The 27821-nt window shown below is 41.1% G+C and overlaps 1 protein-coding gene across 30 annotated transcripts in view; it reads right to left on the bottom strand.

Annotated features, from left to right (window-relative positions):
- Window positions 1-27821, bottom strand: part of mical3a (microtubule associated monooxygenase, calponin and LIM domain containing 3a) — an 87843-nt gene that overhangs the window by 14709 nt on the left and 45313 nt on the right. For 8 of the 30 annotated variants that reach the window (XM_040133449.1, XM_040133450.1, XM_040133461.1 and 5 more), the window contains 33 exons: window positions 27715-27815; window positions 25751-26008; window positions 25454-25569; window positions 24930-25056; window positions 24692-24785; window positions 24541-24570; window positions 23830-23977; window positions 22262-22458; window positions 21967-22085; window positions 21786-21848; window positions 21491-21667; window positions 20483-20584; window positions 20035-20118; window positions 17826-17936; window positions 17252-17314; window positions 16931-17044; window positions 16674-16778; window positions 16131-16244; window positions 15223-15324; window positions 13821-13928; window positions 13186-13372; window positions 12352-12446; window positions 12001-12094; window positions 9004-9199; window positions 8141-8439; window positions 7600-7692; window positions 6803-6946; window positions 6286-6348; window positions 4940-5014; window positions 4657-4770; window positions 4482-4561; window positions 2349-4398; window positions 2139-2233 (listed from right to left, as the gene is read on the bottom strand). In XM_040133449.1, coding sequence (XP_039989383.1) covers window positions 2139-2233; window positions 2349-4398; window positions 4482-4561; window positions 4657-4770; window positions 4940-5014; window positions 6286-6348; window positions 6803-6946; window positions 7600-7692; window positions 8141-8439; window positions 9004-9199; window positions 12001-12094; window positions 12352-12446; window positions 13186-13372; window positions 13821-13928; window positions 15223-15324; window positions 16131-16244; window positions 16674-16778; window positions 16931-17044; window positions 17252-17314; window positions 17826-17936; window positions 20035-20118; window positions 20483-20584; window positions 21491-21667; window positions 21786-21848; window positions 21967-22085; window positions 22262-22458; window positions 23830-23977; window positions 24541-24570; window positions 24692-24785; window positions 24930-25056; window positions 25454-25569; window positions 25751-26008; window positions 27715-27815 — 5918 coding nt within the window. Of the gene's footprint in view, window positions 1-1329; window positions 1507-2138; window positions 2234-2348; window positions 4399-4481; window positions 4562-4656; window positions 4771-4939; window positions 5015-6285; window positions 6349-6802; window positions 6947-7599; window positions 7693-8140; window positions 8440-9003; window positions 9200-12000; window positions 12095-12351; window positions 12447-13185; window positions 13373-13820; window positions 13929-15222; window positions 15325-16130; window positions 16245-16673; window positions 16779-16930; window positions 17177-17251; window positions 17315-17808; window positions 17937-20034; window positions 20119-20482; window positions 20585-21490; window positions 21668-21785; window positions 21849-21966; window positions 22086-22261; window positions 22459-23829; window positions 23978-24540; window positions 24571-24691; window positions 24786-24929; window positions 25057-25453; window positions 25570-25750; window positions 26009-27714; window positions 27816-27821 lie in introns of those variants that run through there. The other 22 variants (XM_040133475.1, XM_040133455.1, XM_040133476.1 and 19 more) reach the window with 19 other exon arrangements.

The raw sequence follows: 27821 nt of genomic DNA on the forward strand, positions 1-27821 counted from the left end.
AAGTGTTAAGAAAGCATTGAAAATAAACAGACCTATCTCTACATTAATCCCTATGAGAATATATTGTATTTAATACACTCACAGATCTAGAAAACTATAAATACTATGCTAGAGACTAGTCAAAACGATTCCTATGGGCTGTTGAATTACGCATGGCCGGGCAGGCATGATACAGCTTAAACCTCCCATTACTGTAGATTTATAAAGTCCAAATTCAGATCAGTATTCATGAAGAGTAAGAAAATGTCAATTCATTCTTCGCATATGTCTTCAAAATGAAAAAACCTAAATGGGAGCGTGTCTGAGTTTTATAAATGTGTTTACAGTCGTAAATGGATTCATGCCTCTGGGCCTAAACTCAACTGTATCTATCTAAACCACCAGATACACACACACAGACTGAGCAGCAGCAGAGACAATAATTTTGAATTTCAGCCATAAACATAATGAATGCAAATGAAATCAAATAAAAGAGATCATTTTATAGAAATTTGGGGTTTTGTGTGCTGAGTAAGATCTATGCCTCCAGCATATATAATGAATCCAGTCTCTTGAAGAATTCACTCATTTAGTAATTTTGCTAACAGGGATGCACCGAGCCAATACTGATATCAGATATCGGTCCGATACTGACTTAAATAGCTGGATCGGGTATCGCTGAAAATAGGGCCGATCAATGGGGCCGGAGCTTTTACCAAGTTACTTGTTTATACTACTTTTGTGAGCTTCGATTTCAGTTTTATCAAGTTTGTTTGCACTCATCTGTGACTTATTTTTAATTTAATCTTTTGTTTGCTTTGTACATTTGTTCTCATTTGACACAGTTGTATTGTTTTATAACGATTTAAATTCCTGACCAATTTGTTACTGACTACACTTGAATTGTAATTCCCTAATTTGGAATATTTTTTAGTTGCACAGTTTTAGTGCTTGATTGTTTATTATTTCAATAATAAATAACAATTCAGTAAATTTATATATATTAAGGCATACAGCTTATTAATCGGTATCAGTATTGGTGTCAGGACTGAAAAAGTCAGGGTGGTGCAATTCTATATGCTAAAACATACCATTATAATGGACATTTAATGTGTCATAACGCGGTGTTGAAAATATGTTTTTAATCATGATTTGGGTGCATTATTGTTCTGATGGAAAAAGTTTAAACATTTTTTTTAATTCCAATGCTACTTAAAAAAGTATAAATTAAGTATTACAAATTAATTTGAGGTCAACCTCAATAGCCAGAGGCAAGCTTTGTAAACTTGTGAATATTCACAAATATGTTTATTTGAAATTCAAAATCATTTAACCACCACTCCACAATACCTCCTCATCGTTTTTCTCCTTTTCTCGATCAACCTCTTTTCCCCGCTCTCTTTCTTTATGCCTGTCTTTCACCCTTTTTTTTTCCTTTAACTCCCTCCTTCTCTCCTTTTCCAGTTTCTCCTCCTTTATGGCTTCCTTCTGCATGCCTGAAACTAGGTCAAAGATGTCCATATGCCGCTAGGAGTGGAAGAAATTATTTAAATGAAAAGTGTTTTTAAAGGAAGCAAAACAGGAACAGATGCAATGGAGGTAATGAGGACACGTCTAGCTTCGCAAAGCCTGTCAGCAAATGTTTGATTCACTGTTGTCTGGAAAGCCTAAACAGGCATACCTGCCATGGACAGACATTGGGCATTTGAAATACGCTTGTGATGTTGTGCTTTATACCAAACTGGATGAACACAACTCCTGCTAGAGAGTCATTGCTGTTGGCTTCCAATTTTCCAAACGGGAAAAAGTGATGGTGTACTGTCCGATTCTGCTGATAAGTATGAGGCGAAAAATAGGCAATGAAGTTTCAGAATCCTGCCTCAATATGCCTACAACAACATCAAAAACTGTGGCTGTTAAAAAACGTCCAAACTTTCAAGAGGTGATGAGTCACGTCCTCACCTGAACTACACCCTAGAGTTTGCTGAGTGGCCCGGCTTTGAGCAGCTGGTCTCCACTGGTTGTCAGCAGATGTTTTACAGACTAAAATGTCTTATCAAAATGAGCTTGGTCAACTTTAGCTGGCTTTGCGAAGCTCTACATGTCTTAACACCTAATTACAAAAATGTGACATGTCTAATTGCGTCCACGTTACTCACATCTGCCTTTGACTTCTGGGAGGATCTCTCCAGAACGTCATCACAGGACAGATCTGATTCCTCAGAGAAGCTCAAGTTTCTGCGTGATTTCAAGTCTGTAACATACATTAAGCAAGGAGAAAAGAATTGGCTTGTTATTTTTCTGGTAAATTTGGAGCCTCACTTACAACATTCAAAAAGACATTTTAAGCTCAGGATCACCGCTCTCACCTGATGATCTCCCAAGAGGTGATGTTCTCTTCTTCCCAGAGTCCTGAGTGGTGGAGCTTGAGGATGGCGTGCTCGGACACGATTTGTCATCCTTCTTCTTTTTGTCCTTCTTGTACCCTGAGAACACAGCCTTCCATAGTGACTTGTGTTTGGGCGGTGTCTCGTCTGCACCGGAGAGCCTGCTGCTATCATTCTTGGCTTTTTTCTCCTTCTTATTTTTGCGCGGCGAGAAGAGGGAACTTCGTTTCTTACTCTTACTCGTAGAGGAGCCGTCGGACGAAGCTGCTGAACTGTCCAGACTCTTGTTGCTGCTGAAGAAACGCTCCGGTAGAATCTCTGCCTTTTTCGACTCCAGGGCTTTAATGGCTGATGCCTTCGGCGATCCTGCTGACTTTTTACTTTTTACAGCGACATCTGGGGTTACACTCCAGGCCACTTTAGGTGAGGCACCCTTGTCAATGTCACATTCTTTCATTTTGTTTAGCTGCTTGGCCATGGCGTCTTTCAGTGCCTGGCTCTTGACAGACTTTTCTCTGGCCCTCATTCTCTCCTCAGCGATCTCCTTGGCCTCTGGAGAGAATTGAATTGCCCTCTGGGTCTTAGAGGCTGGGTTGCCGGAGATATTAGGTTTACCATTTTCCATTGCCAGAGCCAGATGCAGGGGAGGTTTTTCCCTGCTGGGTTTGCTGGTGGGTGGAGTATAATACCTGTTCATGCTCGTTTCTGGCGTCCGCTCATCATACGTCTCATCCACGTCATCTGCAAACGGAATCTCCTCCACCGTCTCCACAAATGACTTCCTCACCTCCTCCGGTCGAGGCTTCTTCTTCTCTCTCATAACAACTACTGGAGCTGCTTCTGGATCTGCCTGTGATGATGAGGCTTTCCTGGGCGCAGGATTGGGGGCAGACACGGGGCTCAGCTTGGCCCTCGGAGCAGGAAGAGGAGACTTGGTTTTTGCTGGCTCTTTGGCATGCTCCGGTGGGAGTTTTTCAGTCCCGTTGCTCCAGGACACCTGGTGTCTCTGCTGCCTGAGCACGGCTGGGGACTGATTAGCAGGCACTGGTGGTGGTGGACTGGAGGGTGGGGTGAGCATAGTGGAGTCAGACATGTTGTAGCTGTCACTGTTTGCCGTCTGGCTCGTGGCCATGCTCCCATTCAACCCCAAGCCAGAGCTGCTGCTGAGGTCCCTCTTTTCAGAGCCGTTACTCTTGGGCTCCGCAGGAGCAATGGGAGTAATGACCTGACCCTCAAGAGTGATGTTGAGTCTGCGAATGACAGCGCGGCCAGTAAAGGCAGGCTTCTGTTCCTCAGACACATCTGGAAGCTGTGTCTTGACAGGGGTTTGGTCCTGTGTTGGAGCATTAACAACACTCTTCTCTAAGATTTTGCTACTGCGATCCAAAGGAGACAATCCAAGGCTTTTTCTTATTTCAGCACTCTTTAACCAAAACTCCTCAATGATATCGGTCTTTTTAGATGGAGTTTCCTCTGTTGAGGAATCTGTAGACTTTGAGTCCTCTGGTGTGCCCTTATCAGTTTTGGTCATGGGTGTTGAACTGAGTCCGGGCACAGGTTGAGTTCTGACAGGAGAATCAGAGGTGAGGGGCGACGATGGTTCATGACAAGGCAAAGGCTGCGCACAGATTGGGGAGAGGGGGTTACCCGTGAGAGGGCAAATGGAGCGGGGGGGGCAGACTGGAGATTTAGGTTTGCAAGTCTCTGGTAGGGGGGTGGGCTGGAAGCGGATTGGTGAGCTACCTGGAGACTTGACAGGGGATGTGACGGGCGACTTGATTGCTGGCTTGAGTGGAGAGGCGACAGGTGATTTGGTGGGTGAACTGGGAGGCGATGACGCAGAGACACTGACAGGAGAAGCAGCATAAGCAGGAGAAGGACAAGAGACTGAAAAAGGATCCTGGACAGGAGCAGGAGAAGGGCACAGCGGGCTCTTGGCAGCTGGGGAAGGAGTTGTCTTCTCATGCTTTGTTTCCTCAGGTATGAACGGATCTTGGAAAAAGCGGTCGCCAGGAGACTTCCTAATAGGTATCTGGAAAAGAAACAGAGTAGATCAGGATTTAGTAAAAACTACCATGACATATCTTCAACTTGATCAGTCTGGAATCATCTCACTTGTGTCTCAGGCTCTGGTGATGGTTTGAGAGGGGGAAGGACAACATCATCTTTCTGCACTGGGCTGATGCTGGATGGTTCTGAATGCACAAACAAGAAAAACGTACTGCCGTTAATTCTCGTAAGAAATAAATATGTGAGTGGGCAACCTCAAGGAATGATTTGTCACATGTACCAATGCTGGAAGCCATTCCAACACTTTCTGATTTCTTATCTTCTTCAGGAAGTGCTTCGGCGTGCTCTGATTGGTGCAAACGAGCCTCAGCTTCGGCATCTGAAGGGATGTCATCTGGAATTTAAACATAACATTATGAAATATTTCACTGTTATACAGCTTTATAACGCTAAACATTTACAGTTTTTTATTGTGATGAATTTTTTGTAAAGCAAAAATGTTAGTTTGCTGATGTGACAGAATTGATGGTCTCACTATTATTTGTATTGGTTTGACAGCTTACCCTGATCCATCTCTGTACCAGGCTCCATATCTGGGCTGTCTGCTTCTGCTTCCAGGTCCTCATCCTCACAGGGCTCTGGCGCAGCAGAGAAATGGCAAGGAATGAGTCGAATGGGTTATGCATTCTGTCTTCAGTCATTAACAGAGAGAGAACTTTTTGCAACTTCATAACAACCTAACCTTAACTGAATTTTTTTCAGAAACTCTGGCTGGAGGTGAAATTTAAAAAAGAACCAGAATTCAAAGATTACTTAATGAAAAAAGCTATCAAAACCATGAGTGGAGGAAAGAAATTGAAGGTTGAAAAGCTTCAAAACTATAATCATTTTTTTTCTGCAGAAAGCTTTAAGGGAAGTGTTGTGGAAAAATACTAATAAATAAAAATATTAGTTTTGTATCCAAATGAAATAATACTGTACAAGTCTGTCAATAAATATGAACAAAGGATGGGCACAAAGTAGCATTAGTAAATAGATACATGCAGATATCCATTTATAAATTAGCAAATGGATGACATTTAAACCAAGCAAAAGCACAATCAAAATGTTAATGTCACTGATTAAGAGACGAGCAACAATCCTTCATGTCAACAAAATTTGTTGGGAGAGACTATTTTTCTAACAAAAACTCAAACAAAGAAATGCCCCACAGTTAATTCATTCAATTTTGAAATAATATCACAAAATTAACCTTAATTTGTGCTGAATGCACTTATTGGACCATTGTTCATGTGGGTGCACAAGCACATATTGAAAGAACATCTGATTCTAGCAGGCCTGAGCACATCTTTATTAAGCTCTTAACCCAAAACAGAACCGCTGCCCTTGGATTCAAATATATGTGTAGGACTCTCATTCCATTCATTTCAAGCTTTTAAACAGTTGATAAAGTACCTCAGAGGCCTCATTCTCTGAACTCTGTAGGTACAAGTGCCATTAAGCGGTTAGTCCATATAACAGTAATAGCAGATTCAAAAGAAATACCTCACATATTACTCGTCAGGGCAGGAAACACTGCGGTATTAAGTGCTTTCAAGCCTTGATAGCTCGTTTGTCTCTGGAATACATTAAACTGCAGTACAAAATACTATGTAAGTAAAGAGAAAATACATATTTTGGAAGTTGGAAGGGGTAGGATGAGAGGTTGGGTTGCAAAAGATGAAATACAGGTGCTGATCCAATCCCAAGACAGCAGAACTCTCGAGAGTGACAGCCTTACAGCATGCAAGCTTGTGAGTTTACTGGTTTCTGCACGTGTTTCTGCATGCTCCAGGAAAAGGCTTGCCGATTGAAAGATAGAGTACGAGTCTAAGACGGGATGTTGTGATCCCTTTGAAGTCTGAGCTACCTCCAGACATGGACTCCAACCAGACTCTCACTGCCTCGTGTCGGGCGGATGTGTGGGCAGGTGCTACGTTCAAACCAGAAGATACAGAACAACGAGGGATAGGTGGCAGGGAAATAACAGTAAAGTAATTAGACACATGGGAAAGAACATAGCAGGACACAAAAGAACAAAGCATAACAAAATCAAAGGAACTGACAAAGGGGTTATATGGTGCACCGGGATGTGGTTGAAGAACTTTACATTCATCCCAGCGGACCAACAGCAACTCTGAATGACAATTTAAAAGACTGAACACAAAATTAGACATTCCAAGAAAAAAAGTAATGTGACAAAAATGTAAAAAATTAGAGATGATTATAAACAACAGGTGGGTTAGTTGTGGGAGGTGGCTCCTCCTGTCGCAGACAGAGACATAAAAAGAGAACAGCAGCAGCCACACTGATGAAATGAGACCCTGATCCTTAATATTGTGAGGCCCACAGCTTTCCCAGGTGGTCAGCTCCTCTGGGTGGGTTACCTGTGGAGGAGGGTTGGGAGAGTTGGGAGGCCGAACCCAGCTGGGCCTCCTTGTCTCCCTCAGAGTCCAGTTGTGTTCTCACCAAACCTGGAATGGCCTGGGGATCCACAGGCTGCAGGACTTGTTGGATCTTTAGGTTCCTGGCTAAATGAGGGTGTCATCGTATGTTGCAGAGTTGTGTTTTTGTGTTGTGATGAAGTTGTGTGAACCATGAACGGGGAGGCAGATCGTGAGAGATGAGGGCAGTTGTGAAGGGAGAGTAGAGAAGAAGAAGAAGAGGAATACAGAGGAAGAAGAAGAGATGAGGGAAAGATAAAAATGAGGGAGAGGCAGAGAGACAGTTAGAACACAATGGCATGAAAAGTCAACAAAGGCAAGGAAGAGGGAGGCTGCATGCACTAGACTGCATAAATGTCAAAACATAATAGTCAACATCAAAGATATAAGTTTAAAGAAAGAAATAATGTCTATTCTTTGAACCAAACCATAATTGCAGCACCTAAGTGGAAAACACAAAAGTCTCTGGAATTTATCAGATTAGTATTTTAAAGCCATATACAAAAATATAAGTATTAAATAGCAGGTAAAAGCTGGACTCACAGTAAAAAGAACACACACACTTCTTTAAAAACACAACTGCAATCAACAAAATCTAAAAAAAACCCAAAAGAAAAGAAAAAAAGGAAAGCCACACTCTTTTTTTGTAGAATTCCTCAAAAATGAAACCCAAACCAGCCAGGATTAAACATCACGCTCAACGTTACTGCAAACACATCCACAGGCAGTTCTGTAGCTACCTTTAAATGTACCAACATCCGTTTCGTCTGTGAGGTACTTCTCCAGCCAAAGGCCTGACTGGAGCTCTCTATCCCAGGGGCAGTAATCCCCCTCTGCCAGCAGGAGGAGACAGAGCCCCCCCGCCCAACCCCCAAGGACGGGGAAAAAAAAAATTATATATATTTATTATATATATACATATATTATATATATTTATTATATATATACATATATTATATATATATATATATATATATATATATAAAATATATATATTTATTATATATATATTATATACACACACAAACATATGCGCATACACAAACACAGTGGACATGGGGAGAAGTCATGAAGAGGATCCGATGGAAAAGGAAGAAAGAAGCAGAGGATGAGGAGAACAATGTTTGAGACAGTGACATTACGCATGAAACAGATCCTGATTAAAAGCAAGGGCAGTTCTGAATTGTCCTAAAAAGGGCACATAGAGACTGGACAGGGGTGTTAACAAACAAACTAAATTTCTAGTCTTCACAGATCGCGCCGACAGAAAAAAAAATTTACCATCGCTTGACTCCTCATCTTCATCCTCAACTTCATCCTCCTCCTCTTCCTCTTCATCTATTTCACCACCTCTGCTGACTGCGTCGCCCAGAGCCTCGCCCTCTCCCTCATCGCTGCGGTCGCCCCGCAGTTTGGCATGGAGCTCTACCGCCTCCTTCCAGGGAACACCGCCGAGGTCCGATGGACTGGGAGCTTGCTGCTCCACCTCCACCTCCACCTCCTCCTGATCCTGATCCTGATCCTGATCCTGATCCTGATCCTCCTGCTCATCCTCCTCCTCCATGTCTGACTCTGAGCTACTGTTGGAAAACAAGGGAGTCCAAATACAGTGTTGGAACAAGTAGGAAGTTTTTGCGGGCAACCAGCAGTGTCAGTGACAAAACAAACTTCAGCCTGATCTTAAAATATACCACAATGACTAATTTTCCATTTTCTACAAGAAGGTACAAATTTGTATTTGTGTTCTCCTGCAGTTTCTTTACATAGGGTGTTGAGGAATCAACAGAAATATGTACTAGTAATTATTTTCATAACCTATTAATTTTTTATTCTTTTAATTGATTAATTATTAAGTTTTCAATTAACTGTCGAGTCTGTTAAGTGTCGGTAATCTGTGAAAAAAGGCCATCACATTTCCCCAGAGGCCAAAGGGACGTCTTCAAATTGCTTTTTTTTGTCCGATTAGCCCAAAGATATTCCATTTACCATGATAGAAAACAGAGAAAGACTGCATATCCTTACATTTCAGAGGCTGGAAACAGAATGATTTGCATTTTTAATTGATAGATGACTTAAACTAAAATTAAAGGATTATCAAAATTTGCGATAGTCAAAAATTGTGTTTCTTGTTGTCATGCTCCTACCTGGAGCCCAAGTCAGCATCTGTGGCCTTGTCCAGCACACTGCTGAGGTTGTGTTCCGCCAGCGTCTCCTCGGGCACCTCCTCCAGCTCCTCCTCCTTCTGCAGGGACAAACGGTAGTTCTCCAGCTCAATGCGCTCTGGAGTTCCCCGCAGTCGCTTAGCTAGGCTCGGCTCCTGTAATCCATTGACCTCCGGTACTGAGACCCCGGGTGAAATGATGTCATCCGAGCGGGTTGGAAGTAAGAAGCAGAGGAAAGAGAGCACAAAACACAACTAAGAATCGGGAAGGTGCAACAGTCGAGAGGACAGGAGCGGAGGGCATAACCATCTGCAGTTCAGGTGGCATGCAGGGCTGATTGTAAGGGCATGATTAAGCTTCTAAGTGTATTTATCTCTCTTTAGAAATGAACTTGACTGAACCAAATCCACAAAGTTGTTTGTGAAAACTAGTGTGATTACAGATACAAATTCTGACAAAGGTTTTTTTTTTTTTTGTGTGAAAATATCAGTCTAGTAGCATAAAATCCATCACACATCCAAAAATGAAACTAGTGCATTTCCACACAAATTTGCTGTAAAATTACTTATTCCAATTGACTCCCTCTACACCAAAGCAACTTTGTAATTTTATGACAAACCGACAACAACACAGCAATTTAAGATCTATAACTGAATTTATTGCGTTAGATTATATTCCTACAGCAAATATTATCAACAAATACAAATAACTTTAACACTCTAAAGTATTTCTATTATACTACAGTTATAGGTACAAGGTTGGTGCCTTGCCTTTTTCCCATCCTGAGAAGCAAATCTTAAAACTGTATTTCCAAAATGTGTCTTTTTAAGTTACTTGGATATTGGTGAATGTGAGTGGAATGGATAAAAACAAGTGCTTTACACATTTTGTCTCTCCACGCACTTAAGCAGAGATACAGTTGCCCTCCAATTACAACTGCCATAAGCAATGACCCCAATGTAATTCCCATTAAAAAAGGATAGGTGTGACAATGAATGTGTGAAATTAGATACTTTAGAATATTGTGTGTTATTTTTTGTAGATGAGGAATTTGGTCAAACAGCTACAAGGGTTTGTTTTTTTTTCCTCTCTCAACAGGGCAACATTCCTGAAAGTGCAAGAAAGCTGTGAAGGAAACTACCCAATCAGTTTTAATTTTACTCGTTACCTTTCCATTGAAACCAGACCAAACAGTTAAAGGGCTAAAGCGACCCATGACCTGACAAATGCAGTCTGCACAGTTTTCGGCTTTCCAATATATTCATGTATCTGTATATGTATCTTCAATAATTTAAATAATGAAAATCATTTATCATATCATGGGATTTACTAAAATATTATGAATAGTGATGAAAAAGACATTATTATATTCTCAATGAATAATACAGAGATTCATCCCAAAATGATTTCTGAATTACTTGAAGAAAATCATTTTTACTTTGACTTCTCATTACCATGTAGTCTAGAGTGGTTGACTTCATATATACAATATGATGTGATTTTTCCACCTAAACAGAAATAATGATGTGTATTATTATCAAAAAAAATCTTGTGGTTATTGTATTCCATGTTGCCTATCCTGTTGCCTATAAGTAATTCTTTATTTTTTTTTATTATCATATATAAATGTAACAGATGTTTATATTATTATAATAGTATTTTTGAGTAACTACTTCGATTTATCTACACTTGCCACACAGAGCAGCAGGCCTATGCTTTACTTACTTAAATTCCAATTATTATTCTTTTTTTGTGAATCTTACCAGCCTACCCGTTTCAGCTCTTTCTAGATTATGATTATTTTTAATTATAATATGCAAAGCAACATATGTAGCAAAGATGCACTATACTGAGGAAACACATGTAGGTCTTAGCAGCAATCTGTCAGGGGTGAGGGGTTGAGGGATGCAGGAGGAAAGGGCAGCCGAGAAGGTGTGACAGAGGAGTAAAAATCACAAGAGCACCAATCACAGGCACTACTTCAAGCACTAGTGGAGCTCTCAGTTTTAAGCTGCTCTGATAGGAGGGGGAAAGGTAAAGCTCACAAATGCACTGACACAGGCACTTCATCACAGTATGGTGAGTTTCAGTACGAGGGGTACAGTGGGTGCAAAACAGCTTACAAAGAGAAAGAAACACAGCACAAAGCAGGCTATAAATGAAAAACACATCACACAAGAGGAGGTAGAGGTAAAAGAGAGCAGTCACAGGCCACTAGATGTTATAGTCAAAAAAGGAATAAAGCTTGGCTCTTCATTAAAAGATAAGCAGGCAAAAATCCTGTTCAGGTAAAAAATTAACTTAGGATATATGAATGTATTGCTAAATGCCAAATTTTAGCTAATATTTTGAGTTACCATGTCACTGCCTCATCGAACAATAAAATTAGAATGAGAAGCAGTACAATATAAATGGGGTTAATATTGCTGCCCGCAGAACTGACAAGAAGGAACTCTGTCCAACTTTTTAATTTCCAAGCCAAGAAAATCAAATAAATAAATTTAAGATGCAACATTCACTTTTAAAATTATTCTGCAAGAGCACTGCTGGACTGCTTGGCCAGCCACAAGACATAAAATGGCTGCTAACAAAGACAGAGAGAATGCTGCATCTTCAAGAGATAAATCCATCACTGAGACGAAGACTCACAAAATTTCCATGAACACTCTGCAGGCTCAGTGAGAAAATACAATCAGCTAAATCTATACAGTCCAACTGATATTATTTGGTAAAAGGTAAAAAGAAGTAAGGGAGGAGGGACAAGAGAGTCATGCTAGAGGAGGTTGAGCAGGACATTGATGGTGAAACAGCAGAAGAGGTAGATGCAGTAGGTACATAGGAAGGGAGAATCTAGGGGGTTGTGTGCCACCTGGTGGCAGGTCCAGGAGATCGTGCGGCAGAGGGTACGCAGCGGAACTCCCACGCCCATGGCCAGACGGCAGGGTGCAACTGCCACAGCAAGAGAAGAAAGTGGGGTACCTGAGGGCTGGAGCTCGGCCAACGGGGCTGCCACTGCCATCGCCCTTCCGGGGGCGTCTACGGTCGCCGTAGGAGTTTGGGGCACCTGGTTCTCCTGCAAAGGTAGAGAGACAGATAACATCAATGCCAGAAAAGTGTCCGCAAAAGTGTCCGTTCTTATCTAGGTACAAAAGAAAGGATAAAAAGGTGCCATAATCAATATGCCACTCTGCTTCCCACATGTTAGCCCATGTTCCCCAACGTACCTAATTACTGCATTTTGAAGATAAACCAAACAATTCATTTCTTCATTAATTGCCAGCCAATCCTGATTTTCCATCAGAATTTCATTTAGTAAACAAAACCAGGTACCTTAGCTGTGATTGGAGCACGGGAAGGAGCAGGCCTCTTTCTCTGAGCATAGCCAGACAGACGGTAACAGTAGTGGGGCTTGCAGTAAAATTTCCCTATGGGATAAAGGACACAGACAGAGAAAATAAGCAGGCATACTGAATGCATAAATAAACATATACCGTGCATTTTCTTCAAATTACACCTCACAGAGTGCATAGGTTAATCTATTCTGCAGAAGCCAACTGTGTGTAAAAAAAAAAATTCTTTGTTTTTTTTCTCATTTCAGACCATCAGTGGGTTTCAGTCCCATGACTAATTCTGAAAAAAAATGCTTTTCAGTCTCATTGAACAAACTGTTTCCTTCCCTTGAGCACAACAGACACCTCCCAGAGAGGGAAAACATGGAATCATGAGACTTGGCTCTGGGCTCATTGTAATATAATGTCTTTAAAAGTGAGTTTTACACATTTAAAGCTGCAAAGTGTTGAAAATTAGTTTGGCTGTTGATGTGTTACTTTCGGTCCAGTCATCCCAATGTTTATTTGGGTCAGACCCATGGGTGGAGTGGGAGCTTATGGTACACATTGTCTGTCTGATACAATGTCTGTTTTGATACTACCACTCGGGGGCACCTAAGTTGCACATTTTCAGATTTTGCAGAGAGAGGGTTTAAAATGCATGGACTGATGTGATACTCTCCAAATCACATCTGCTCTCTATTCAAATTGCTATGGTTGGTGTTGTCGTCATTAAGCCAAAGCTAAATTCAATTTATTTGTTCTGTATTTGATGTTTAAAAACTCTAGGAAAGATGGTATATAGATGGAAAAATCAAAAGAGTTATCTTATTACCATCTTCCACGTCAAAGGCATAGGAGGACAATCGTAGTGTGGTGCCACAGTAGTCACACTTGAAGCAGCTGCGATGGAAGAACTTCCCCTCTGCACTCAGCCTCTCCATCACGTACACACGCTTTCGACAGAAGAAGCAAACGTCGCTGCCTCCAAGGTTGACAGGGAACTCTTTTCTGAGAGAGCCCTGTGAGAAAATGAGCATTTAGTCAGTCTTGAGAGGAAAAAAGGGAAAAATATGGGAGAGGAGAGGCCAAAGTACATCTAAGATTTAGTAAACATTATCACGCCACAAATTCACCAGGCCACTGTCAATGTGTGCTGAGCATTGAACTGTTTTATAATATAATAACCACATCACAGCAAGTCAAAGGTTATTTATGATTAGGAACGAGGACGTACAGTAAAAAACTCATCATTCATCACTGTACAAAGTATCTACAAACACAAGGGTAGCCCAAACATCTGACATACACTCTATAGGTAAAGGGAGATGGATCAAGGTTCGACTATGACAGAAAACTAACACATCGATGTATCAACCACGTGTCATTGTACAGAGCAACACTCTGTAAAGTGAGACTTTGATTTGTGCAGCCACATGCCACCTTCTACCCCTGGAGCATCGTGCTTACCAAATCCCTCTTTTCAGGTAGGGGCTTGGGGTCTTCCTGAGACTGAAGCTGATTGGCTATTTGCTCAGCCAATGAGCTAACTCCCCCTGTGTACACCCTTACATAGCGCTATTAACAGCATTCGGAGGAGAGAAAAAAAAAAAAACAAGACAGGTGGATAAACATTAGAAAATTATGGATGAAAAGGAAAGAACATGAAAAACAGATGGATGAGGAGTATATGAGGAGATCACTCAGCATTGCAAAAAGGGTTTAAACACAGAAGGCATTTACAAACAATAGTATCTGACAGGTCATTTAGACATGACAAAGCAATGTTTCCATGCTTGTGTGATCAAGGGTTTAGATGTGCTGGCGGCCCCACCTTACTAGTCACAAACCAAACATACTGTAGCTCATAAAAACAACCCCAAAGCTGATAAAATAACTTGTGCCTTCAGTCAATACTTGCCAACGAAGAGCATTAGTGGATTTGGGACATCAGTAAATAAGATTATGTTAAGATTAACTCAGTATTTTTAAAGACAACAGCTACCGAGTGGAACTTCGCTCCTGTAATATTAACTGTTCATGAAGACTACAATACATGCTTACACACTCATGTAAAGCAGTCATGCATTTTTCATTCACATGCACACATACACAGAGGCTCACATTGCGCTGTCGTATTGAACAATAAATGTGAACAAAACAAAATGCTGGAAAGCACTATTCTAAATGGATTGTTATTATCTGAATTCAGAGAGCAGTCACCAAACAATTTTTAGTTTAAAATCTGAATTATTCCATAACAGGATTAGGTTTCAATCTATTCAACTCCAAAATAAGCTTTTTGGCCCTAAATAGGAGAAGAATTGAGGTCACAGTAGTAGTAGTATGAGCAAACCTAAGGTATGAAATCGCTTAATATGGATGAGATTTGAGCATGCTTTGCTGTGCTGCAGTCCGACTGCATTGCTAAATTGTTCCTCTGCCACAGCTGGATCTGTGCTTGTCAACATGGGAGTTACAATAGATGAGATTTTTGCTGCCAAGCTAGTCTTCCAGTTCAAAACAGCTACTAGGGACTCCCTTGGCAAATATTTGTGGGAATTATAATTGAGTTCAACCACACTCCAGCTAAGAATAAGCTCATATCAGATAGATTCACAGTCACAGGAGCTGATTACTCACCCACATATTCATCACAACAACCATAGTAAACAATTACTGGGTTGCAAATTAGTTTCTTCAGATTTCACAACAAGCACTCGGCTTTTCAAGCAAGTCTCAGGTGATCTTAAGCCGTGTTAAGCAATTTCTACAACTAAGTGAGAAGAATTCATCCTCCTGAAAGACCAAGGGCAGGTGTAGCGTGTTAGCGTCACTACATTCCATTCCTCTCCAGGTGCAAAGCGACTACCTGTCTCAAGGTGTCAGAGGAGGGGGGCGGAGAATCGGGGGGACTCTGGGCTCGGGCCAGGTGCCATTGTTCCATAAAAAAACGTGAGGGTTTTTTCTTAGGCTCCACAAAAGAGGGGGAGAGGAGAGCAGTTAGAAGAGTAGTAAGTCAAATTAAAAAGGTGAATGAAAAAATGTTCAGTTAACAATCTAAGAACCTAATATGGTAATAGATAATAGTAGTGTTTTTTTTGTTTATTTTTTACAACATTTGTTTTCCCTTTTACGTCATTTTCTAAAATTAAATGACTAAAAACAGAGTTTTGTTCAGAGAATAACCTGTTGGTCAGCTTCATTCCCTCTGGAGTTCTTTTCTATGCTAACATTTTAGCATACATTATTAAGTATGCTGACCCTGCTTTTTTTGGGCAATGTAACCCCTATGTTTTTATGTGTCCATTTTTTAATAATATTTCTATAGCTACATCAGTGCAAATGCAAAATAAGGTCGGCTGAACTGGACTCACACATTGAAATTACTCCTGTTTTCCAATAGCTGTAAAGTCATACCATCTAGTGCTCTCTGCCAACACGCTAGCATACACTGCTGAGTACCAGAATGCTGATAACACTGCTATTTCTCATTTATTGAATGTAACCTTTATGCTCTTTATATTTCTTCATTTCAATAATAATCATATCGCTGCATCTGTGTAAATAACAAATAAAGTCATTAGAGCTTAACTCAAACATCAAAAAGTAATCTTGTTTTCCACTAAGGCTTGCTATAAAGTAATTCTATCTCATGTTCTATCGCATGCCCCAACAGGGCAAGTGTCTTGCCCTGTTGGTCAAAACTTGTGATCCTTTCTCAACATGTATCAATTCTTCACTGATAAGCAGCTGTCTGCATTAATAGGGAAATTTCACCTGTGGCCCGACTGGCTTGCACTCAAATTGAGAGGCAAGTTGCTCAGCCCTCTCCTGAATACTAAGCACAAATAAGGGCATTTGGTCATCAGAATGCAGAGGCCTTGCTGACTCCTGCAGAGAAATAGATGATTCAATCACCAAGGGGATTGACAAGGATGAAAATGTAGTCATTCTTTGTCTTTTTAGTGGTTTCCAAAAACAATCTCCCTTCCAAAAAGCTTGTCATTGTGGTACAAACCATAGATAGTTTGTTAGCCTTTGTTTTCATAGTTCCAGCTGATAGTCTTTAATTTATGTAGTAATGTCAGCCTGAGTGGGTAAACTATGAAAGCAATGCACTGCAGTTAGTAAAGATATCTACCAGAAATATTTAGCAAAACAATAGATTACACTTGAGATGAATAAACAAGAACTGAACAAGCTTGAGTGAGCCTATAAGTAATGTCTTGAGCTCAAAGTAAACATTTGTAAGAGTTTATTTCTCAGTACGACAGAGGGTGATGTGTGAAGAGTCTCAGGCCACAGCACCAAAAACCTAACCTTTTTGGAAGAGTCAGGAGAGGATAGTGTTGAACCAGGACTCTCAGTTAGGCCTCGGGAAAAGTGCCACTGCTCTAAAAAGAAACGGGACGGCTTTTTCTTAGGCTCCGTGGAGAAAAGAGGGATGGTGAAAGGGAGCATTAGACTTGAAAGAAAGTACAATTTTACACCAATAGCAAGTTTTTTCACATGTAAAGTTAAAAATATCAAACATTGGAAACCATGTTCACCCAAAAACTTCCATGCATGGTGTTCACCTTTGGAGGCTTATCAGGCTTGCCCTTAAACTTTGAGATTAGGCGGTCAGCCCTCTCCTGTATACCAGGTATGTGAATGGGTCCTGGGTCTGTCAGGTGCAGTGGCTTCCATTCCTGCCGAGGAAGCTCTATTGAGACTTGATGCTGAGTGGGTGTAGCTAATGGCTGATTACCATGGTTTTATGTAAGGAAAAGCCTTGTTTGTTCCATACAAATGCCTCTTTACAGCCACTCCAACCATTATCTCTTTAAAAAATTCCAAATACAAACAAAAGATTAACAAGCTGAATACATATCCATGCAATCACTCATTTACTCTACCCCGTATTTCAGAGGCCTTTCGTAGTATTCAAGTTCCTCTTCCTCCGGACTTTTACATAAATGCTTGAAGGCAGAAATGAGAGGACACATGCTGTATTAACACTTTGGTTTGCATCGAGCATAACTAGACTTTTACAAAAAGGAGTTGTTGACTGCCGGTCACTTTAGAGAACAGCTTGTTAGAATATCTGACAGCACCTGACAATAGGTTAAAAATTAACCATTGGTCCCTTGAATTTACATTTATTTACGAGCCTTCCCATCCCAACAACATATCCTTCAGCGCGAAAACAAGCAGCTCCTCTGATAATGACACACTCTACCCACTCACAGGGAAGTAAACAAGACTATGACCTCACTAGAAAGTTCCCCTGGGAAAATGCAGCATTATGTTTTTATATAGGCGACACACTGCAGAGGTCAAATCTGAGATACAGCAGACATTATTAGGAGGACTGATTGTGGAGACAAAAACAGGGAGTAAGGGCGTAAGGGGACGTTGGTTGGGTTAGCCATGGATTTATGGCAGAGTTAGACAGACACAAACAGACAGATACAGCAGACTGTGTGTCACCTCTGAGTGAAGAGAGAGCGAGGAAGTGGAGGAGGAGGAAGGGAGCAGAATGGTTTTCTTTGGGCAGCTCCGAGAGCCCGAGCTTGACAGTTGGTCTGCACCACTTCTGGCCTTGAAAGATGAGGAACAGGAACAGAAGATTGAGCAATAGAAGACGAGGATGAGGATGAAGATGATGAGCTAGTGCTAAGACGAATCTTTATACTCTTTCTGTATCTTTCAAAGTGGGATTAAACATTATACTGTCTCCAAAAACTTGTAAAACCAAGAGAAATTATGATTAAAAACATTTGTGTATAACCTCAACACCAAATTAGTAATCTGCTTGGTTAATGGAATTTGTGTGTTGTTCCACTTTACTTTGTAACGTTCATGAACAAGCACCGTTAGCAATGCCTGACACACTGGCACACACATTTCCATACATACGCCAAAAAAAAACACCCACAAAGTGTATGCAGCAAAATTGAACACTTTAAAAATATATTCCAATGGCTGTCAGGGAGACAAAAGGGAAAATAATTCACTGGTGCTGTAATTAACTATGATTTAAAGTTTAAAGCCATATGGAAACTTATTGTCCATTACAATACTATAGAAAAAAGCTGCAAAAAATATCACAATAACATGGGATGAAGAGAGATTTCCTCTATGAAAAGAGAGAAATAAAATAACATAAAATATAAACAACCAATAAGAGTGGCTTAAAAAACTCAATCCTAAACATTTTACGCAGAGAAGCATTTAGGATTATCAACATTATTTCCAGTCTTTACAACTGATTTACAGCTTATTTACGCAGCAGCAAGAGACTTCTTGTGCAGTGAGAAGACATTTAAGAATGGCAGCTAATTAAATCCCTTTAAACAGCAGAGGTTAAGGCTTTAAAGTAATGTCTGTGATACGACTGCTTAATGTATGACACGACAAAAAGAAACACAACTTTTTCAGCATCAGCTTGAGAAAACTGATTCTGGGCCGATTATGTTATTCAAAAGGGAAAACCAGTAAAGCAGGGTTACAACAAGGCAGGGCAGCAGGCTACGGCTGGTTCTTTACTGAGGCTGCCAGAGTGAATATAGCACTGCATCTTATTTCTTTGTAAGCAACATGCCCGTGGCACCAATACTGGCTAACAAAATAGCAGGCTTAACTATATCCACTTCCATAGGGAGGGCTAAAACATTTGTAGCAGGGAACCCTTAACAGGAGCTCACAAGTCATAAAAAAAGTAGCGCAATGCAAGAAAGAGGGGGGAAGGTTGCAATCATAGATGAAGACTACCCATTCTGTTTCTGTCTTTCTTATCTGGCCTAATTTTTTTTTTTTTTTTTTTGAGCACACATACCCAACATTTAAGCTTGTTCTAAACAGCAGAAATATTAAATGTACCCTGTAAAGTTTTTGACTGCTAGTAGCACTAGGGAATGCTTTCAAAACATATGTTAGGTCTAAAAATAAATATAATGCGTTTTGGTGAAAAGCACTGATTGTAAACAGAGCTTTGTTTGTTTAGAAAAAAACTCCAAAGGGTGCCTTTAACCTTTAACTACTGCCAACAAAAGCTGGCTGCATATTATTACATAAATGTCATTTTGTGTTTTGAATATCACAGCTAGGTACCACCTCCTACATATGGGCCTAATAGCTTTTTATGACCATGCAATGTCCTATTTACTGATGTGCTTTGAACGTGAACCTTTCTCTATGTCTGACTAGACAAACCCACCACTCAATTGGCTGTAAATGGTGTTTACCTACGAATGTGAATCAGTTTATTAATGAACTGTTTTGGAACACTATTTCTATTTCTTCATAAACTTCTGAAAACACTGCAAAATGTATCCTAACCTATCTTAGCAAAATCAATATCTGAGGCAAGATATAGGCCATGCAGTTGCAGAACTGTCTTATATTTGTAACACCTGACTTTGAAAAGCTGTTGACAGGATTTTGGAGTCTTGAAAGAATCTAAACATTACCCATATTTTGTTGTTTGATCTGCTTCGGGGCTAATTTGATCTAAGTGGATGTTTTCCAGCATCTCGTATTATAAAATTATTCTCCCAAGATGTTGCCTGGCTTGGTGGGGCTACCATCCCTCCCCCTTGATTCTCATTTGGAACACCACTCCATTTTCATCTGTAGGAGGGTGGATTTCAATTTAATGGGATGTGAAAGGAGTTGGAGGACTACCAGGTCAGCATACCTGCTCCCCCCTGCTGGGTAGCGTCTGACACTTGATCATTTCTTTGTAGCGATTGCTCAGCTGCATCTGCTGCTGTGTGCGTCTCTGAACCAGGAAAGGAGAAGCAAGGAGGAGAGAGACCATGACGGTGGTGATCTTTTATGTCTCTCTCTCAGACACAAGCACACAAAGTTGCACATCTATTTGATTGAGAAGTTAAAACACACACACACACACAGTTTTGTTAACTATGCAACACGTTTCCAAGCACCTGCGCTATTGAGTTAATTCCACCAAATCTGACACAACAGATCTGCAGTCTGTCTACAGAGAAGATATGGCACAGACTAGTACTGGTCAATACAAAGCAGCTTTCCCCACTATGACACATCACAGGGACATATGGTTAGTTGGTCAGTCTAAGGGTTAGTCTCTAAGGGGATATGGTTGGAGCAGTTCCACGCTTTACCTTTCTCCATGCTGGGACAGGTGCCAGGCACACTGGCTCATTCAGAGGGGTTTGGGGCGGGGAATGGGGCAAAAGGCGGTCCAGATTGGGCAGAGAGTCCCCCTTTGTGGCCAAATAAAGATGAGTGACAGCAAACATGGCCATTAAAAGGGCCAGAATAGCCATGCAAGGCATCATGAAATGGTCCACGATGGGAGATGGAGGCAAGGAGAGAGAAAAACGGAAAAAAGGAAGTGAATCAGGCGCACAGTCATCACATTGGTTGGAAAATAAGTGTTCAAACTAATAAGGAAATGACAGTCATATGAAGATCATGCTGAGAGAAGTTGTGTAAAAGGTATAATAGCGCTTAGAGGTATTACACAGTAAAAGTCATGCAGAATACACATTAATAATACATGGAAAAAGAGGAAATACAAACATATCTTCAGCAAAGCAACTGCTGCAAACCTTCCCCACAAACTGTCGAATATTAAGTTTTAAACTAACATAAGCTTTTATATTTAAAAAAACTTCAAATCAGCAGCAGCTTATCAAGTCACACAGTAACAAGACGTTTTCTCAGTCTGCAACAGTTGAGAGTTGTCTTTCTCTCCATCAACAATACTGCCTAGTGTTCTCACAGCCCACATCTCCCTCCCACTGCTCTGGTGGTCCTCAGTAGCAAGAAAACCAGTGCTTGGCAGTTCACCCGAGCCCTCCAAGCCTAGTCAGCACTGTGCGGCCGCCTACAGGATCTGGGAACAATACCCAGCCTGACCAATATTAGCATTCTGGATCTGAGCTCATTAATACAGCTCGTCCATCATGAGACTAGCGGCCCTGTCATACAATATGAAATCTACATGTTCATCAAACTATTCATTGTAAGGAAAAACAAACCACAATGAGTGTGCAAAAAGTAATCTGAACTCCCACAAAGTCTGAACATCTTTCCCCTGGTGGAAAACTCTTTCCACCACCCCCAGCTGTAATACCACAAAATGAACCACATGACTTCCTCCATACCTGTCTTTTAAGTCCTGTAGGCTGGGCAGGGGCGTTCTCCTCAAACTTGGCGAGTAGCTGGGTGGCCATGACCTTGACTTTGTTGTGGTTCCCTACAGCAGCAGAGTCCATTTTTCTCTCAGATAGGATAGCTGGGACAGACGGCCTGTCGTCACGAGCAGTCCTTGATACCTCCTCCTGTGGGAAAATAGGGAAAACAGTTGTTTTTTTTTGCCTGTTGCCGTCAATCTAGTGGGATTAATTAAATTCACAACAACCTCAACATCTGAGACACTGTGCTGCCAGAACTACTCACATCTTCAGACTGACTGGTCTTCCTTCTCTTCCCCAAACCATCTACATCCTTCTCTTTTTTGTCCTGTTGATGACATGTCATGAGTTATTTTAACTTCAGGCAAAACAATAAAATGGTGAAGTGCCATTTTTGATATTTTAAGAAATCAAATGGTGCTAACAGGCATTTCTCAGGCACTGACCTTCGGATTTCGTTTCCTGGATATTGCTATGCTCTGACCAAGTTTGCTAAGGAACGAAATGGGCGACTTGGTGCTGGCTATCAGCGCGGCCTTATCCTCAGGGCTCAAGTTGTGGTTGTCTGAACATAAATCAACAGAAAAAAGGTTATGAGCAAGAAAAAAACACTTTAAAATCCTCTCAGGATTACAAGTAATTATGTTTTCCAGGCATCTGTCAGAAGATGATACTTCTGTAGTTACAGACACCTCCCAAAACCAGATTGCAGAACAGTCCTACTGTATCACTCACTCTCACCTCCAGGTGGCACTGTGTCCTTGAACATCTCATAGAACTGGCTGAGGTACATGACCATAGAGAGTTTGTCTGGTTCCACCACAGAGGACATCTCCTTGCCAGTCATGCAGGGCGAGATGCCAAATTCCTTCTCTGCCACGTCAAAACCCAACTGGTTGTTCTTCTCCTGGTCTCGCTCATCCAGCGAGTCAAAGTCACTGCGGGCAGGAGGAAGGAGGGAGAAAGAGGAGAGAGAGATCAAAAGACAACGTTCGAATGATATGGGATATGATAGGAGCAATAATTGAAATGTCAAAGATAAGGGACAAACAGAAAAGGCTAATCATAAAACGACAAAAATAATATCAATATTTGACTTTGTTTTTGTTGTTATTTTGCATGAGCATTCGCTGTTAACTGCGATAATGAGACCAGAAACAAAGTGAACTTTCTACCATTTTGCGTAACATTGATTGACAAAACATAATTATGAATTGTGCATTCCATTTATGCCAATAGATCCCCCTAAATCCTACTCACTCAAGGAACATGATTGTGGCTCAGGTACATTTTGTACACAATAACTTCCTCACAGCTGATGATTCTTGATTGCACACCAAATCAATGAAGAACTTATCAACTATCAGTCTCAAATTTCAGAGAAAAAAGGAACGAATTTATATTTTCCAGACACAGTTATCCAACAGTTTTGGACATAATGGAAATTAATTGACAGTGAGCCTGCATTGCCAACACTAATGAAGAAGCATTTCTGTAAAGCAGGCTATTAAACTCTACATTACTGTAAATGTCATTATACTGCAGCTGAAAATACCATTAAGAAGGCTCATCAATACATTTCAACTGCTCATACAGTCTTTTTAAAAGCATTAGCGAAGGAACATCACGTCAGGCACAGAGTGGACCCTCCACTCAATCCTTCCCAGCATCCGTCTTGTACATGTGTACACGTGAACGCAGTTTTCCCAGGGTACCTCCACTCATCAGCCTCCCTCCCTTCCTCCCATCATCTGGCCTATCAAAGGCAGCAGAGCAACACTTGGTAAAGGTCAGGCAGGACACAGACACTAATAGCTTATTATGTTAACTGCCACTTTGCATCCAGAGGGTAGCAAACTGCATTAGGCAATTTGGATGGAGACTGTGTTGTGTGTGTGTGTGTGTGTGTGTGTGTGTGTGTGTGTGTGTGTGTGTGTGTGTGTGTGTGTGTGTGTGTGTGTGTGTGTGTGTGTGTGTGGGAGGAGAGGAGGATATGAGGAAGGCTCCGTTAAGGGACCCAAGAGGCCATTATGACTGGTAGATGTCACCTCATTTACAGTGATATACAGTCCAAAACCAAGGTCCCAACCAGACAATGAACATCATTTGAAACCAACAAACTCACATAAACACAGCAGGCCAGTCTTTCCAGGCACTGCAGTAGTTTTAACCCTTTCACTCTAACCAAGACAGGATACACTTGGCAGGATTTGCAAAGGTCCAGAAATTGTGAGACAAATTTCCCATCTGTATTAATCTGTGCTCCATTTGGTGTATGTTGTGCATGTGTATTTCTTTCGGATACTCACATGAGATCCGGTCTGTATCGGTGAATGAGGGCACACAGGGCCAAACCGCTCTTCCAAGACATAGTAAGGTCTGTCACATTAACATTCCTGTATCCTTCTGTCTGTCTCTGGCACCAGTTGAGCAGTTTACTGGATCGAGCTATGGATTCTGGTATGGGAGAAAGAGAAAATTAAAGGCTTGATGTTAAAGCATCAAGTTGAATAGAATGTGGATTAAACCTGGCAAGAAATACAAACTGTTTCAGGAAAGCACTACACATCTCTTGCTGGGCAATCTCATGGCCTTGGTCAGGCAAGGCTGAGCGTAAGATTATAAAGTTTTGTCATCCATGGCCTCATCTATGTTAGTACAAGTTTCAACCAGCCAATGAGGAAGTATTATGAACTGTGAGATGTAAAAAGTTTTCTTATGTAAAGGAGAAAAAGGATACAAATGAGAGGTTAGGGAGAGGATGCAGAATTCAAAGGGAACCTTTAAAACAGCTAGAAGGGTAATTAAGTGTTGAATATAACCAGGGAGAGTATCAATGACCGAGTTAGTATGGGCAAAGGAATTTTTATAGGCTGCAATCAGTCCATCCACAAAGTTCCATCATTCCAGTATTCATTTCATAATATTCATTCATGAATACATAGCAGGTAAACTTTCAAACTGTTAAAACTATTAGGAATCCCTAAAAAGCAACACCATGCATTTGGACTTTGTGTTACCTTGCAACTGCTTGTCAAGCAGGCAATTTTCTAGAGTGAAAATAGTTCATTATTACATCTCAGCAACAGTGATTGCACGAAATCCTACACCGATCAATAAGCACATTAAGGGTGTTACTATCAAAACTAATAAAATGCAAGAGATACAAACCATTCCTGGCCAACTTGGGTGTTGACGTGTTGATAACATTCTCTATTTCAATGCGCATCTCCCTCGACTCCCCTGTGTCAAAGAGGTGACGCACCTGCAACATACACATAATTACTACGTTCAATTTTCTCATTTCATAGAGCAGTTAACGTATCCTTGACTGATACTATGAATGTATGTGTACGATGAGACAACAATAGAGACAAGGATGACACCTGGGATTGGCTCCCATTCTTACCTGGCTGGGCTTGAGGAAGTTAAGGCTAATGTTTGGGTAACGTGTGGTAGGATCCACACTGTAATGACTGAAGTTCTTACTGACGTTTTCTGGCGTGGTCTGGGGCAGTAGGCGGTATATACTCTCCCTAAAGGATAGAGGAAAAACTTTTTATGAAATGTGACACTCCCATTCACTGTATAGGCAGATTCACATTAGTGGCAAGAAGATATAGGAGGATGCTATGGCAAATCATATAGAAATCATATTAACATTGTTATTAAAGGGCGCAGAGAGTTACTGCAGAACAGAGGAGTCACATTCCAGTCAGTTATTATGAGAGCCTCTTATCCCATTAGTACTAGCAAAGGTGGGACTGATGCTTGCAATCACATACAGGCACATTTCCTTGTAAAACACTTAAGAGATAAAAGGGTGTGTTTGAAGAGAGGGAGCATGTGCGTGAGTGTGTGAGTGTCGCTGTGTGTGCACGAGTGTTTGGATGTGATTTTGGTGTGTATGTATCAGTGTTTCCAAACCCTCACCTCTCAGCCAGCACCTCAAGAGGGGTTTTTCCCTGAGCCCAGCTCTTCACCATCCAGCCCGAGTCCATGGCTGCCAGGAAACCTCGTGCGATGCCAGTGCCCATGGGCCAGAAGGGCTGGAGACAGTGAGCGCCACATTCAACAACCAAATATAGCCACAGAAGAACCAAGGATATAGAATAACAAAATTGACAGGAGTGAGATACAAGATTTAAAGAACAACTTGAACTTGAGAAGTATAAAAGAGTAAAACATAGTCTATTGAAAATCCTTAAAAACCTCTCTCGTATCTCTCACCTCCAACAGGCTGTCTCCCACAAGCGCCACCAGCAGCTTGTGGCCACTGCGTTGGCGCACCATGGCAGCGTTCTCAGACGCATACATGCAGGTGAAGTCGAACATGGCTACATCGGGCTGACCATAGTGGTTGATGGCAAAGTCAAGTGTGGGCAGCTGGTGGCTGGTGGAGAAATCTGCAGCCTCACGGGCGTAAGACAGCAGGGCAGCCTGGTCTACATTAGCTCTGGACAGCAGCAGCTCTGTGTCTGCATAGTCCTACAGGTAAGATAAGAGAATGAGATGAGATTAGAAGAGGCATTAAGATAAAAAGCAGAGATGTCCAGAGAAATGTAATCAAAGAGTCACAGCTTGAAAAATCATCAGTTCTGGACGTGGCTCACTCAGCATATGAAAGAAGCAACTGTGGCAGAAAGCTAAGGTGAAGACAATGTACGCAATAATACATAATGAGGTGTAATGACATACATTCAACAGATGAGGCAAATTTTGTTTGCAGTCTGTTAATTGACTGACAAAAACGATTCCTAGAAAGAATGACAGAAAAATAATGTAAAATGTCCTCACTACAATTAAAAAAGCAAACAAACACAGGGATGAAAGTTGCAGTTTGTGTTGTGTTAAATTTGAATTTGAATTGGACATTCAAGCAATTATAAAATTACCAGAGCTTGATTGGCTGGGACAGGGAAATCATTGTATGGGATGCTGAAGGAGCAAGAGCAGCTAGCTCACCAAATAAGTGATCTTAGAAAGGGTAGTATGAGAAATGTCTTGAAACATTTATATTTACATTTTTAAAGAAAACTTTAGAAAATAACATCCTTACAACAAGTTTTAATTTTATGGTGACAGCCTCTATAACTTGACCGTGCTACAAAGAGGTCCAGGCCCTTGCAGTGGACTGGACTGTGCTGTTCACAAGTCTCTCCAACATGTAGCATCAAATCACTGCATGCTTTCAAAGTGACATGTTTTCATAGAGGGTGGTGAGAGGCACATTCTTCAATCTTCAAGCTCCCTGGATGGCCAGGCCAGGCAAGGCTGGTGGTGATGGCGGGCGAGAGGAAGGGGAAGGTAGTGCAAGATAGGAATGGTTTTTTTTGTTGTTTCTTTTAAATTTTCCTTGAACTGTGTAGACTCACCGCCCTTCTGCCAACCACTCCACCCTTCCTCTATCCTTTTCCAAGGGGATATAACAGGATCTGTCTAGGACTTTCTATCAAAAACCAACCGCAGTAAATTATGTCTTCTCATTAACATGTGCCTACCGACTCCAAATCCCGTCTAGCTTCACACCTCAGTGTACACCAATAGCTCATTAATGTCATCAGCTAAGCATGAAAACAAACACAGACTTGCACACACACATGCATTGAGGCACCAAAATATGTAGTACAATTGTGTCTATGTAAAACAGCTTAAATTATCTGAAGAGAAGTAATGACCATGACTAGGTTTACAAAAACGCTCATTTAAAAAAAATTTTTAAGGCTATTTAGTATCCAAAAGCCACAACACAATCACAGAAAACCTTCAGTAATGTTTTGTACATGAAGACAGAAATGTAAAACAGTTTTTCCAGTTTCCTGTGGAAAGCGGCCAGGCAGAGGAAACTACCATTTATAGTGAGGGCACAAACACTCGGTAAGTCTGCTTGAGTTGGCAGTTTGTCCCTGGACACTGTTGGCTTGGTTAGACCATTAGGCCGATATTGGGCAAAAACAGAAAGAGAATAAAAGACTGACAGAATGAAAGCGAGCGAAACAAAAAGAGAGAGACAGTCAGACTTGTTACTTTGTCAGTCTGTGTGTGCATATACCCTTTATGTCTACTAGAGACAGAAAGACTGAGATTCAACAATTGTCTCTCAAACACACACACACACACACACACACACACACACACACACACACACACACACACACACACACCAAACTGAGCTCTGGGCTTTGATCACTCACATGCAGAATGACTCCTTTCTCCAGCAGGCTCTGTTTTTTGGCAGTCATCACAAAGTAGTGCGTGTCATCCTTGTAGTAGACAATGTTTTCCAGGTCAATACCTAAAA

The sequence above is a fragment of the Xiphias gladius genome, chromosome 8 (assembly GCF_016859285.1).
Source record: "Xiphias gladius isolate SHS-SW01 ecotype Sanya breed wild chromosome 8, ASM1685928v1, whole genome shotgun sequence".
NCBI lineage: Eukaryota > Metazoa > Chordata > Actinopteri > Istiophoriformes > Xiphiidae > Xiphias > Xiphias gladius.